The sequence below is a fragment of the Lolium rigidum genome, chromosome 2 (genome assembly GCF_022539505.1).
Source record: "Lolium rigidum isolate FL_2022 chromosome 2, APGP_CSIRO_Lrig_0.1, whole genome shotgun sequence".
Classification (NCBI taxonomy): Eukaryota; Viridiplantae; Streptophyta; class Magnoliopsida; order Poales; family Poaceae; genus Lolium; species Lolium rigidum.
This window is the reverse complement of record NC_061509.1, coordinates 73425322-73438409: the sequence shown is the minus strand read 5'-3', so window position 1 is coordinate 73438409 and position 13088 is coordinate 73425322. Positions and strand designations below refer to the sequence as shown.

At 43.7% G+C, this 13088-nt stretch overlaps 1 protein-coding gene and 1 non-coding gene across 3 annotated transcripts; one reads left to right on the top strand and one right to left on the bottom strand.

Annotated features, from left to right (window-relative positions):
* Window positions 1–3054: 3054 nt before the first annotated feature.
* Window positions 3055–3135, bottom strand: TRNAL-AAG. Its single transcript has one exon. It is a non-coding gene; the product is annotated as a tRNA-Leu (tRNA).
* Window positions 3136–3293: 158 nt separating this feature from the next.
* Window positions 3294–5353, top strand: LOC124691949 (peptidyl-prolyl cis-trans isomerase FKBP16-1, chloroplastic-like). 2 transcript variants are annotated; one of them, XM_047225237.1, is made up of 8 exons: window positions 3294–3368; window positions 3568–3756; window positions 4178–4212; window positions 4327–4420; window positions 4566–4626; window positions 4748–4793; window positions 4874–4944; window positions 5093–5353. In XM_047225237.1, exons 1-8 carry the CDS (start codon window positions 3307–3309, stop codon window positions 5168–5170), a joined length of 636 nt encoding a protein of 211 aa, XP_047081193.1. In that variant the 5' UTR covers window positions 3294–3306; the 3' UTR covers window positions 5171–5353. The 2 variants fall into 2 exon arrangements, with proteins under 2 accessions (XP_047081193.1, XP_047081194.1); XM_047225238.1 differs by lacking the exon at window positions 3294–3368 and having other exon boundaries at window positions 3639–3756; window positions 4171–4212.
* Window positions 5354–13088: the final 7735 nt, after the last annotated feature.

Below are 13088 nucleotides of genomic sequence, written 5' to 3'. Positions count from 1 at the left end.
CAATCAGTTGCGAGTGTAAAATTGAATTTCAAGACTTCGATCGATTATAATTTGTTGTTGATATTTGAAATGTTTGAAAGGGCACAATGGATCTAATAAAATCTGAAAATCAGGATTTTTTTCATGAATATTAAGATAATCTTCCTGATAAAAGGAAGTCAAGTTCAACTGCGGTAATCTTCCAAGATTACATGCTACCAGCATGCATGAAGCTCGAAAGAACCATCAAGTTTAACTGCGATAGAATTATTGACACGATTTCTTCATAAGGAGTCACAGAGCCAAACAAAAAAGAATTACAATTTTCATCTATTTTATCTTGAAGGCTCTGCTGTGATTATGAACTGATCCTCACAATACATGACAGGGCACCAACGCAGTTCCGTAATTTTTTTAATGGGCAGACGCTGTTTCGTAAAATTCGTGCCTAGCTGTTTTGTTCGTGCAAACAATCACCAAAGTGTTAATTTTCGGCGACGGCGTAACTACGCTTACGGGCAACACAGGATTTCTTTAGCAACAAGAACTCATGGCTCGGATAAGGACCGACTGGGAGGTACCGAGCTAGAACCTCATCCCATGGATGGAGTAAACCAAGAAAAGAAACAAAACAACAAATACGCAGCAGATCCAGCAACATGCGGATGCAAGAACAGTAAACTAGTAAAGAATCGCCAACTATAAAGAATTAGCTCGAAGTCGAGCAGGGGTAGGGCTTACCACACCAAGAAACGAAATCTTTAGGCCGAATGGATCTCCGCAGGGGGTGCTCAGGTGGGAGGACTAGGAGCAGGAGAGACGGAGATCCTCGGGTAGACGACACAGAGCCAGCCTACGGAACCACGGCTGCAGCCGGCCGGGGGCGGTGAGGGCTGAGGGTCGCGATCGGGCTTTGCTCGGTCGTACGAGAAATGGATTGGTAAATGTAGAGCGCGGTGGAGTCGCCCGATCTCGTATGGAAGAAACCCTAATCTAAAGGGAGATTGGAGGAGTGGCGGAGTAGAAGGGCGGAGGATGTGCCGCCGGCGTCGGGATTCGCCGTGGCCGCCGCTGGGAAATGCCGATGGGGGAAGCGCCTGTGCTGTTCACGACGGCGTGGTGTGTACTGGACTCAAAGAGGGCAAATCGGGACAAAAATGAGAAACTACTAGGAGGAAACTATATAAATGGGCAAAATAATATAAATGCGCAAAATTGAGAACCCAAAATAAGGGGATTTTTTCCGAACCTTTTATTACTTAAAAAGTTTTTAAGCATTACGCCCAACCTGCATAATTAGGATGCACACGTTTGAGAGTCAAGTATCAAGTAAAAAGGAGACATGCAATCCATGGATTAGTAACACTGTCATAGAATAAGGGATGGTGTGGAAGGATGTTGTTGCAGAAAATAGCATTAAATTATGTTGTTGGGGTTTGTCTATATAAGATATAGATATTAGTCACTAACACCGATGTAATAAGATAGAGAATGTTACGATGGTACCATGTTCTCCATTAGGACACATTTTAGCTCTGATATTCACCTTTGAGAAGTATAGTTTAAGAGAAAATCACTCCATAATTTGTATGTAATGTCACAAGGTGAGATATGCAGTATTACACTCAGAATGTTGCTATATAAGCAGGCCATGGGCTATGTCCAGAAAACTAATGAATTCTATTTGATTGTGTGAAAAAATATTTTAGGTTATAGAGTTCTCCTCTTAGCAATAATAGTTCAGCTTGAGATGTTCTTGTGGGCTAACCCTACTCGATCATGGTATCCAATATACTTATCCAATGAGTACTTTGATAACTAACAACTTACATACCATATTGATGGTTCCTTGATGAATACAAAACTTATTGGCATCGTTTCCGAAGAAACCAACATATAAATCACTGCCTCTTGATGTTATATTTGCTCCAAAGAATAAGATATTGACGCCTTCATTTCTCAAAGTGATTTAAAACACCAAACTTTCAATAAGAGACAAGCACATAAAAAAATTGAAGAATAAGAACATAGTTTCTTCACTTCTTAAAGTGCTTAAAAACATCAAACTTTCAATAAGAGACAACAAGGTGTATCTTTTAAAAACGCATAAAAAGGACTACACGATGTTATTATTTTTATGAGGACGCATTATTATTTAAAAATTTAAGCGTTGCACCCAACCTCTGGATAACTAAGATGCACACAACCTCACAAACACCCGACGTGCAACGTTAGAAAAGGTAAATTTAAAAGGCTCAATACACGGGCTCATCTTAGAATCAATATGAACGACTAAGGTGTTGGAAGTCCAATCTGCAGATTACGTTATCACCCCATGGTGGAAAAAATTCCTCGCCATGTCCTTCAACCGTTTACACGATCATGGACGGGACAAAGATTGCTCGATGTTATATTTGCAACAAAGAATAAAAAAAACTTAGTTTCTTCACTTCTAAAAGTGCTAAAACACGATAGGGGATATCCCGCAACTATTTGCGGGTGCACCTCATTTTTGTTGGGACACTTTTAAGTTTTCAAAAAATGTAAAGTAAAATTATGGACATTGATTATGCTAAATAATGTGAACCTGCAAAAAATTGTTCCAAAATATGACCATATGTGACATGTGCAAAAAAGAGAATACATGGGTGAATAGTGTCATGTACAGATGTACTATTTACACATCATTTTATTCTTTTTTTTTTGTGTATATCACATATTGTCGTATTTTTTGATGAAACTTCACAGATACACAAGATACAACACAATATAGATCCATAATTTTGGTTTACATCTTTTGAAAACTTATAAGTGTCACAAAAAAAGGTGCACCCACAACTAGTTAGGGATTGTAGTGTCCCTTAAAACACCAAATGTTAAATAAGAGACATACATATGTACCGTTTAATTAAAAGGTGCAAAAAATGGCAAAAAAAGGTCAAATTTTTTGACCGGAGTGGGATTTGAACCCACGCCCTTTCGGATTGTAGTTTCCCTTTAAACACCAAATGTTAAATAAGAGACAGGCATATGTACCTTTTAATTAAAAAAGGTGCAAAAAAGGGTCAAAATTTTTGACCAGAGTGGGATTTGAACCCACGCCCTTTCGGACCAGAACCTTAATCTGGCGCCTTAGACCAACTCGGCCATCTGATCACGTGTGACAAATCTTCTATTCAGTATTACTTGTTATCTGATGGTTCGCTTCTGTTTCGTCTGCTTTTGGATAAGCACTCGCCGTTTTTTTTTTTTTTTTTTTTTTTAAATGGATAAGCACTCGCCGTTGTCCACTGCCTTGTCCTCAACACGTTCTTTCGAGGAAGAACTATGGAGTGTGCGCCGCAGGCAAAACTCGCAAATCCATTCCCATGCGCCTCTCCGTCTCCCAGGTAACGCATAACACCACGAAATCCTATGGCCTAATCTCTCGAAAAAGATTTGGTCCTCTTTTTCTTGGATTTTTATCTGAAACTGACCTTGTTCTGGGGCATATCCTATGGCCTAATCTCTCGAAAAAGATTTGGTCATCTTTTTCTTGGATTTTTATCTGAAACTGACCTTGTTCTGGGGCATTTCCCATCCAATCAGATGCCCGTATCTACCGGAACCGAAGGCGATCCGGTCGACATGCCGCGGGTTCAGACTAGTAGCGTGTGGGGTTTCCAGGAGGATAGCAATTTCAGAGATGGCTCTTCTTGGCGCCGCAACCTCTTGCTTGAATCTACTCGCCGTGACCGTGCCGGTGCAGGCAGCAATGCTGGAGCCTGATGTTATCAGGTATTGCGATTTGCTCGATCATGAACTATCGCTTCAGTTTCTAAATACTCGCTGGCATACAAGAAAGAGTGCTTGGCTCATACTGTAAAAATGCAGTAGTATTCAGATTATATATATTTATAAAAAAGAGTTTATCCTGATTGGTCAGGTCAGGCGAACAAATGTATAACTAACTACAGTTCTATAAAAAACAATAATTTATGATGTTTTCACTAAGTACATAGACACAAATGTGACTGTAAAATTATAATTTTGGAGATCATGCCCATGTCGAAAACTATGCACTATTTGAAGGCATAGCTTGTAACGCGGTAATATTATCATATTTTTTCAAGTATCAAACTGATTCATGCGAACTTTGATACACTGGCTCTTAACTTTTGTAATATGAATAATGGTTCATTCTGTTTGAAGTGTTCAGGTACAGAAAGTTGGACAGTGGAGTAAAGCTTGAAGGTACTTGCAATTAGTGTGATGTTTGTACACAATTAGCTGCTGAGACGAGAGATTATATATGGATGGTCTCGAAAAGAGCTTATGTATGGAACAACTCTGTTTCTTGATCTGAAGATGTAGTCGATGGCGAGGGGCCAGAAGCTCGGGAAGGCAATCTAGTGCAGTTCAACTACGTCTGCCGCCGCGCAAACGGTTATTTCGTGCATAGGTGAACAGAACATCTCCATTCACTGAAACCTTTAATATGTTGTTCATATACCATCTAGGATACTGCATAAATAGTTTGCAGTTCCAGGGCTACTAATTCTGCCCTTCTCTTATGGCGTAATGCTTTTTTGGCTTCTCTGATGCAGCACGGTGAATCAGTTCAGCGGCGAGAGTAAGCCGGTGACACTTCCACTCGACGGGCAAGAGGTTCTAGGATTCGGATTTCTACTGAAAATTGGCCTTTTTGGCAGATCATTTGAGAGTGATTCCTGGCAGTTTCACATCCTTCATTGCTTCTCCTGACAGATAGATATTTTTTTTCCTGTAGATGATTAGAGGCCTGAAAGAAGTGCTAATAGGCATGAAAGCCGGAGGTACACTACGGTTTCAGGCATTTACTGACAGTTTTCTGGTTTTAGCCACCGGCAACTTCTATTTCTCAATGGCTTTGCAGGTAAGAGGAGGGCTCTGATACCTCCTGAAGTAGGTTACATCGACGAGAGCTTGCAGCCCGTGCCGGAGGAGGTACAGCCTAGCTAGCTGATAAACTGATCTGAATCTTATCATGTCCCTTTCACATCTACTCACGGGAAGCAACAGATTTACCATTCTTCGTTTGCTGTCTCTGATGATTTGTAATCGTTCTTGTGCTTGGCTTTGGTTGCCACCGCAGTTTGGACCACGTCGGAGCCTGCTGTCGCATGCCAAGGAACCGCTGGTGTTCGAGGTTCAGCTGCTCAAGGTCCTATGATCATCATCTTGAGTCCAATGAAGATAGAAAATGTTCTATATCTACAGAGATCTGCACATATTTCATTTTTCTGAACTTTCATGTTCAAATCCTTTCTGAACTTAATTATCAGCTGAAAACGCGTTCAAAAATTTGAATGAAAGGAAGAGACAAGGCGAAAGACTATGATTTTCTAAAGAACAACATTAAGATCTATTGTTCGCAGATAGTTTTACTGATTTAAATCCCCGTCGATCATACAATGGGCAGTGTAGTAGAGGCAGTAGGAAGGGAAGACAGACTTGCACAGCAGCACAGGCAACTCCGGCCGGTGGTTGTCGGGAGAAGGAGGAGCAGGAAGGGCCAACGAGGTATCCTGAATTCCGACGTGCCCTCTCACCGGAGAGCCGGAGACGGTGACGCAACTAACGGCCACGTGCGGCGGGAGGAGGTTGCCGGCCACCGCTTCTACGTAGCTGCCGTTGCCGAGGCAGCACGACACGTCGGCCACGCTCAGGTTGCTGCTGTTGAGGACGCTACGCCATAGCCGCGCGTCAGGGCGGGACCTCAGGAGCGCGCCCACTATCTTCCCGCCCAAGAAGGAACCGCGCAGCCTCTTGGCGATGGCCTGCCCCGCCGCCGCCAGCCGCGGGTCCGCCTCGGCGTCGCTGCCAAAGGCGTGCGCCTTGAAGAAGAACCAGTACTCCTCCCGCGGCAGAGGACGCAGTTCGATCGGCTCCGCCGTGCCGAGGCCAGCGACGTGCTCGGCTTCGGTGCTCGTGACGATGACCTTGCTCCCTCGCCTGCCGGCACGCCGCAGGGTCGGCATGATCGCGTCCACTACTTGCCTCCTGCGCGTGTCCACGTTGTCAAACACGGCGAGGAACTTCTCCCCACGCAGCTTCCGATGGAGAAGACTAAGCTTCTGGCTGTCGCCGCCGGAGAGGATGCCGGTGGCTGTCGGCGCGAACAGGGAGCGTAGGAACTGCTCCGTCTCGCCGGCGGCCATGAGACTCATGCAGTGGAAGTCCAGCATCATGACCAGGGAGAAGCGGCGGCGCACCGCGGGGTCCTCGCACACGTGCTGCACGAGCGTGGTCCTCCCGAGGCCGGCAGCGCCGATAATTGAAAGGATGCCTAGCTCTTCCACCGCCGGCTCACCGCTTTCATCATCTTCCAGCAAGAAGTCCAGAACGCGGCGCCTCTCGGCGTGCCGGCCGAACATCAGGCTGTCCGCGTAGATGCCCGTGGTGGGCAGCGGCCGGTGCGGCGCCGGCGGGCACATCTGCAGCAGCATGATGAACTCCGTTAGACCTCCGGCGACTCTTTCCAGGTCCGCGAGGATGCTGTCGAGCTCGTTGGCGCTGGCGTCGGTGTCGCGGAGCAGCAGCCGCCTGGCCGCCACGCAGAGGCGCTTAGAGGGGTTGAACGAACTAGGCAGGGAGAAAGACCGCGCCGGTACGAGCTTGCCATGTCCTTCGTCCTCGCCTCCTCCGCTCGGGAGTGAGTCGAGGAGGTAGCGCGCCCGGAACGCGCCGTCTTAAAGCTCCGCGAGCCAGGCGAGCAGCGCTTGGCTCGTGATCCGCCTCGCCCCGGCCGCTTCGGCGACGCTCTCGACCCTGACTAGCAGGTGCCGTAGCCTTGGCAGCTTGGCCTCGGCGTTCCGCTCCGGCTGCTGGTCCAGGAGATGCCCAGCGAGGAGGGACAGCGCCCTGCCGACCATGTCCGCCACAACAGCGGAGACGATGGTCTCGCCAGCCATGGTCGTTGCGTGATTGCTTTGCACCCAATGCCGAGGTCAATTCCGTGCCTCGCTCAGTCGGGTGATTCTTGAGCAGCTAGCTCTCTCGTCTTTGTGTGCCTCTTATGGAACGCGGATTTTGTCCGCACCTTAGGCCATCTCTACGATCTAAAATCGCGACTCATTTGGTTCGTTTTAATCCGGCTGCGGATAAAAATTGGACCATGGTCCAGCTTGCCAAGCCATTGTCAACAGCCGCACGACCCATTCAATCTGTGTTGACCATTTTGGCCCGCGGACACCAATTCAATTTTATTTCAAATTAAAAATTTGAAGCGCCTGAAATTTTGAAAAACATCTCAGACATTCAAACATAATTCACCTAGGAAAAAAATTAAAAAACTAAGCTCTAGTTCCCAACCTCGCCATCTTCTTCTTCGTCGGTTGTGAGGTCGACGAATAGTGGAGGCTTCTAGGGCCTTGTTGCGCCCAGACAGGGATCACCGGTGGCATGTGATGCGGCATGTACTCTGGTGGAGTTGGCGGCGGCTGGTAGTGGAGGAGGCAACACCATCTAGCCGTCCCACGCGGCGTGCGGCGGCGCTGCGACGCCAATGGTGGTGGTGGAGGCAGCGAGGCGATGTGGTCCTCCACCATCTTCGTAAGGCGGACGACCTCGTCCAAGCAGTCCCACGTCCATCTGGCCTCTTCCTCGGCCTTGGACTGCTCGATGTCGACGATGATGGCCATGTCCTCGCTGTAGTCATCCGGGACAAGAACCTCCTACTTCAGCAGGAGATGCCTCCTCGTCCTCGTCCTCGCTGGATTGAAAATCTTGCACGACGCTGATCGATATATTATATGGTATGAACTCTAAGAAAATTACGAATTATTTTTCTAAATACGATAAATAAAGTATGAAACACAGTGAAAAGAATTGTTTCAAAAATAATTTCCCCACATATCATTAAGTTTTTCATTGTTCCATCATGTTCCAAACCTACTTTACAAAATAATCAAAATTATTCAAAATTATTTATTAACCTACTTAAAAAACAAAATTATTCAAAATTATTTATTTTGAAGCTCTCTTCACTAGAAACCCAAATATTAAAACGGTTTTCAAATTGAAATTCTAGTTTAAAAGCTATGAAACTTTCAAATTTTAAAACTATTTCATCTAAAGCGTGGAAGGAGAGAGAAAAATCTGACTAAGGGTCAACTAGCTTTCACCGTGGTCCCAAGTGGCCAATGGCAACGATAAGGACCGTGCCTCCTATCAGTAATCAGTCTGAGCATGATACTTTTCGCCGTCTATGAACTTTAAACATGACGTTGCAAGGGAGGGAGCTGGAGTTTTGGGCGCCTGCAATAAGTGAACTACGACTTCTTCTGAAAACTTGGGTGAATATTCGTAAAGCTGTAAATATATATAGCCGGCGGCGCCATGGGCGAGTCACATCATTAGACCGATGAAGGATCAGTTTGCTGGCGTATGACAAAGAAAAGTTATACTTCAAGTCCCCAAGTGAAGAAAAAGTGGCGCAACCCATGATTTTTTTTTTTGAGAAACACAGTACAAACGCAGACGCTCACACGCACGCGCTACACTCACCCCTATGAACGCACACACGCATACCCTACCCTATGAGCATCTCCGAAAGACTGAACCGACGGATTGGATCTTGAAATTGACGAAGTTTTTGAGCACCTACGGAATGAACAATGTGGATTCACGCGGTTTATAAAACGACTGGGCACCAGCAGATGAAGGAAGAGAAAGCAACAGATAGGGATGTGAGATGGGACCGCAGTGTATGCGACAGATGGTGTTGCTGCTGTTTGCTCCGGTCAATTTGGCGAAGAAAGATAGATGGCGACAGGTTTCGGAGGTAGATTTTGGGGTCTCGGTGATATGAGCTATCTGCTTATCTCGAGCGACGGGTGATTCTACATAGTCGATTACTTTGTAAGATTTCTTTTGTGCAATAGAAATGGTAAATTTATCTAGAACTTGGTAAAGAGATCTAAACCCCTCCTTATGATAACAGATGATTTTAACTTTGTTGTATTCTGATCCAAATTTAAAGGCGAACTTTTAACGAGTGCAGCGAGGCTCGTCGGAGGAGGCTTGAGCCCAAGCGGAGTTTGAAGTTAGCCCACAATATGCCCATCAGGGACACATGGGGGAACCCCGTGGTACGGATCGTCATCACCGTCTATATATACCTCTTGCAAGTCACCGGCTAGGGTTTATCACATTATAAGATATCGCACGATATTTGTGTATACTCCCGGTATAGTGAAGTTTTGATTGTTGGTGTCCGTGGATTTTACCTCTCTTTGTTGGAGAGGGTTTTCCACATTAAAATTGTGTGTCCCCTGCGTGTGTTCATGTTTCATTCTTCGTTATTTGCTTATCGCTTTTGTAACAAACTTGACTAAGAGACCAAGTGATAAAAACCAATGCTAGAAAAATCAGAAATCGTTAGCTGCTCGATCCCCTTAGGAGTAGCGATTAATTAGAATTTAAACGACTAACTGATTTAATCGGTCGGCTATTAATCGACGCAACCTACACAAATTAGCATTTAAAACACGTGTATATAAGAAAAAAGTAGTGTATGGGTCTCTATATGCCCGATCCTACTACTCTAGAGCCGAAAAAACCCATTAAAACATATACGCTTCTCCTCTATGGCCTAATCTTCAAGGTCAGGATCGACTGGCACCATGTTCCTTATTTCTGTTTCTCTTCCTTTGACCTCTGAAGTTTCTCTTCTTCCATAACCTATTCAAGATATGACCCCTCTTGCACCTCAACTACCTACCTATTGAAGGTCACCTCGAGCTCCCAAATGAGCTTCTACAGGCAATCAAGCTCATGTATCCAAGGTCTTGTTGGCAATTGCGAGGAACTAGTTGGCAAGGTAATTGTTGGCGACGGCGACAATCGAGCTCTTGGAAGCGGGAGTCGAGCGGGAGTTCGCAAAACCAACTCGATTGGGGTGGGGTAGCGGTTGGACGGACGATATGCGTTGAAAATGTTGCAACTTTTATAACCAAATGTAGTAGTTAATCTGGAAAATACCTAGTAATCGAACCATCGGAGCAATTAGTAGGGCTAAACAATTAACACAACCGATTAATAGTAATCGACACGGTCAGGTCACAAGTAGTGATTCATTGGCCTATTAGTTGCTGATTTGGCCAATTTTCTGAAGGGTGATAAAAATTAACAAGGTGCTAACAATAAATGAAATCATTTTTTAGTGTTATTACTTCTCAAGGGGAATTATTAGAAATTGCAACTGTTACATAATTTTTTGGTGCAATGGTCACGATGAATAATACATTTTTCGATAATAGGCGTTTTATTATTCAAATATTTAAGAATTACAACCAACCACTGCATAACTAGGATGCACACAACCGTTCAAATATCAAGTAGAATCACACAAAAAATTGCATAAGCAAAAGAAGCAAAGACATCCAACCAGTCTACATTGGCTGCAATCCGATGATTATGCAGCCACCCATGCTGTGAAATAAACTCCGTGATCGTATTCTCCAATCGTATAGGCACCTCCGTAAAGAGGTCGCAGTCCTCCAATCGTTGAAGCAGCGACCATGAATGGAGCAAAGCCATACAACGGTAAATGACCACGGTGATGTTATACATGAACTTGATATAGTGTTAGCATCATGATCCAGAAAAACATATTCATTTGGTGTGTGTATGCACACTTAGTGTATCCTGCAAAATGGGACACCTTCCAATAGCTAAGATCAACGCTGAAAATCAATGATGATATCGATAAGGATGTTTGCCACATGATCAAAATATGGTGGATATGTGGACAAGGATCATATTAGGAACGAAGTAGTACATGATAGGCTAGGGGAGGCATCAGTTGACCAGAAGCTAGTACAACACTGACTAAGATTGTTTGGTCATATCCAATGGAGGCCTCCAGATGCACCAACTAACATGGAATTCTAAGGAGCATGGATAATACAAGGAAGGAGGGGCACACGACGACCAAAGTTTATATGGGCGGATGCCGTAAAAGAAGACTTCAAAGATTGAAATGTCCCTAAAGATTTGGCTCTTGATAGGACCGCATGAAAATCAATGATCCATATGCCGAAACCTTAGTTTACTTGTTCCTTTTTCTCTTTTCTTTTTTATTTTGGTTTTGTTATGTTTTCGGTGGGTTTTATATCTAGGGTAACCAACCTTAGTATTTATTATTATTATTATAGGATCTTATCCTTTTATTGTGTCCAAACACCTGTTAAACGAAGGCATCAACATAACTTATCATTTTATCATATACCTGACACCTGTTCAATGAAAACATCAACTGAAATAAGTAATAATGGGGTAGTTCTTGTGCACCACAACTTTAGTTTCTATTTTAGAGTTTAGTTTAGTATTTTTTTTTAAAGAGTTTAGTTTAGTACAATCTTGATCCCTAGAGCTGTAATATACTTTACCTAATCTTCCCGCCTTACTTCTAATGGGTGCATGTGCTAAACTTGTATCTACTTGATGCAGGTGAGGAACTTTCAGAATTTTGAAGCAATTAAATTGATATGAACGGTTTATTGCTCATCTTTTGCTCCTTCTGTTTGTTTATTTCTAGGAAAAACATATGTTCTACTTTGTTAAGCCCTCAAAGTGTTGTTAGGGTAAATTCTTAGCCAGCCATAGACATATGCTCGGACATCCAAATCTCTCCTGAGAAGCAATGATGAGAGTGATTCCCTATTGGTATATGCAAGAGTTCACGGGTAAAAATGCTCCGACATTTGAATAAATATGTTGATGTGATGTATGTATGTATCTCAAAAAAGACTTGCTTGTTATTGCTAGTCGGAAATACACTTTTGATCTTTGGGTGCATACGCTAATGCCAGCGGGAAAAAAATAAAAATAAAATATATATTTTAAAATGATGTTCTTGATTGTCTCCATGAGTGAGTAGTTCATCCCGTTCTTGGGGGAGATGGAGAAACCTTGGTAGTATTATTATATGAATTAAGATAATTTATAGCTTTGCACTATGATTGTATGTTAGTTTTCTCTTGTCGTGTTGCATGATGCCGACTATGTAATATTTGCCTAAGGGAGGGAATTACCGTCGAAAGTTTGGTAGTGTATACGGCGGAAAGTGACATCCCATGTGCGGTGTATTATTGTACGGAAGAGGGGGATGAGAAGGGACTCACAAAGCTTAACAAATAACCACGGGGTAATCCCTTAATTGTGATGGACCAATAGGTGGCTTGCCGGAGGTCGTTGCGGTGGTTATTCAGGGATGTGTTATGAGATACATATTCTAACTTCGAGCCTTTCCCACATACAACGAGGGCTAAGATATGAGTTATCTAGTTTGTATCTTTAGTTAATACTAGAGGTGGAACCAACAACCCTTGAGTACATTTTAGTATTATTGCAGTCCAAACATAATCTTTAGTCGCATTTTCATTCTTCAATTTCAGTTATTTACTCTACAAAAGCACCCTACAAAACCCTTTTAATTAAATCCTTCGCTTGAGATTTGAGACAACTTTAAGTAATTCTAGATAAATAGTAACAATGGGCATTAAGATCATTACTAGTAGCTCCTCGTGGTTCGATACTTTTATGGGCTTTCTATTTTCGTGCCCTCGGTTCCTTAGTTGTACTCAGTTTTCCCCAGCTCCTTAGTTTTTCCTCAATTTTCCCCAAGCCCTTGTCTGAAACCCGCAGAACGAGGTCGGACGGTAGGATTCCCGTTTAGTTGACCGTTTTATGCCGACGTGTGGGGCTGCATCGTGTGGGGCCGCGTCGCGTGGGGCTGGTAGAAAGAGACCGCGTGGGACTGGACGAGACCGCGTTTGGTTGTATGTGAGCAAGAGCTAGGTTCTGTCTCTCTCGCCCCAAATTGGCATATCCCTTTTTTAAGAGCACCTTTTCCCCTCTTTCTCTGTAACAATTCTCTCTCTTTTCACCAAATTAGTTTCAAATCTAGAGAAGCTTCTATTTCTATCTTTTTCTTCAATGATTGCTGCCTTTTGGCCCTCGTTTTTTGCCCAATATGGTAAAAAATCTAGTAGCAAATCTAGAAGCTTTGATAAATTCACAACAGCACAATAAATCACGAAAACTAAGTATAATACATAAACTGCATACAGCAGCCAAAAGCAGCC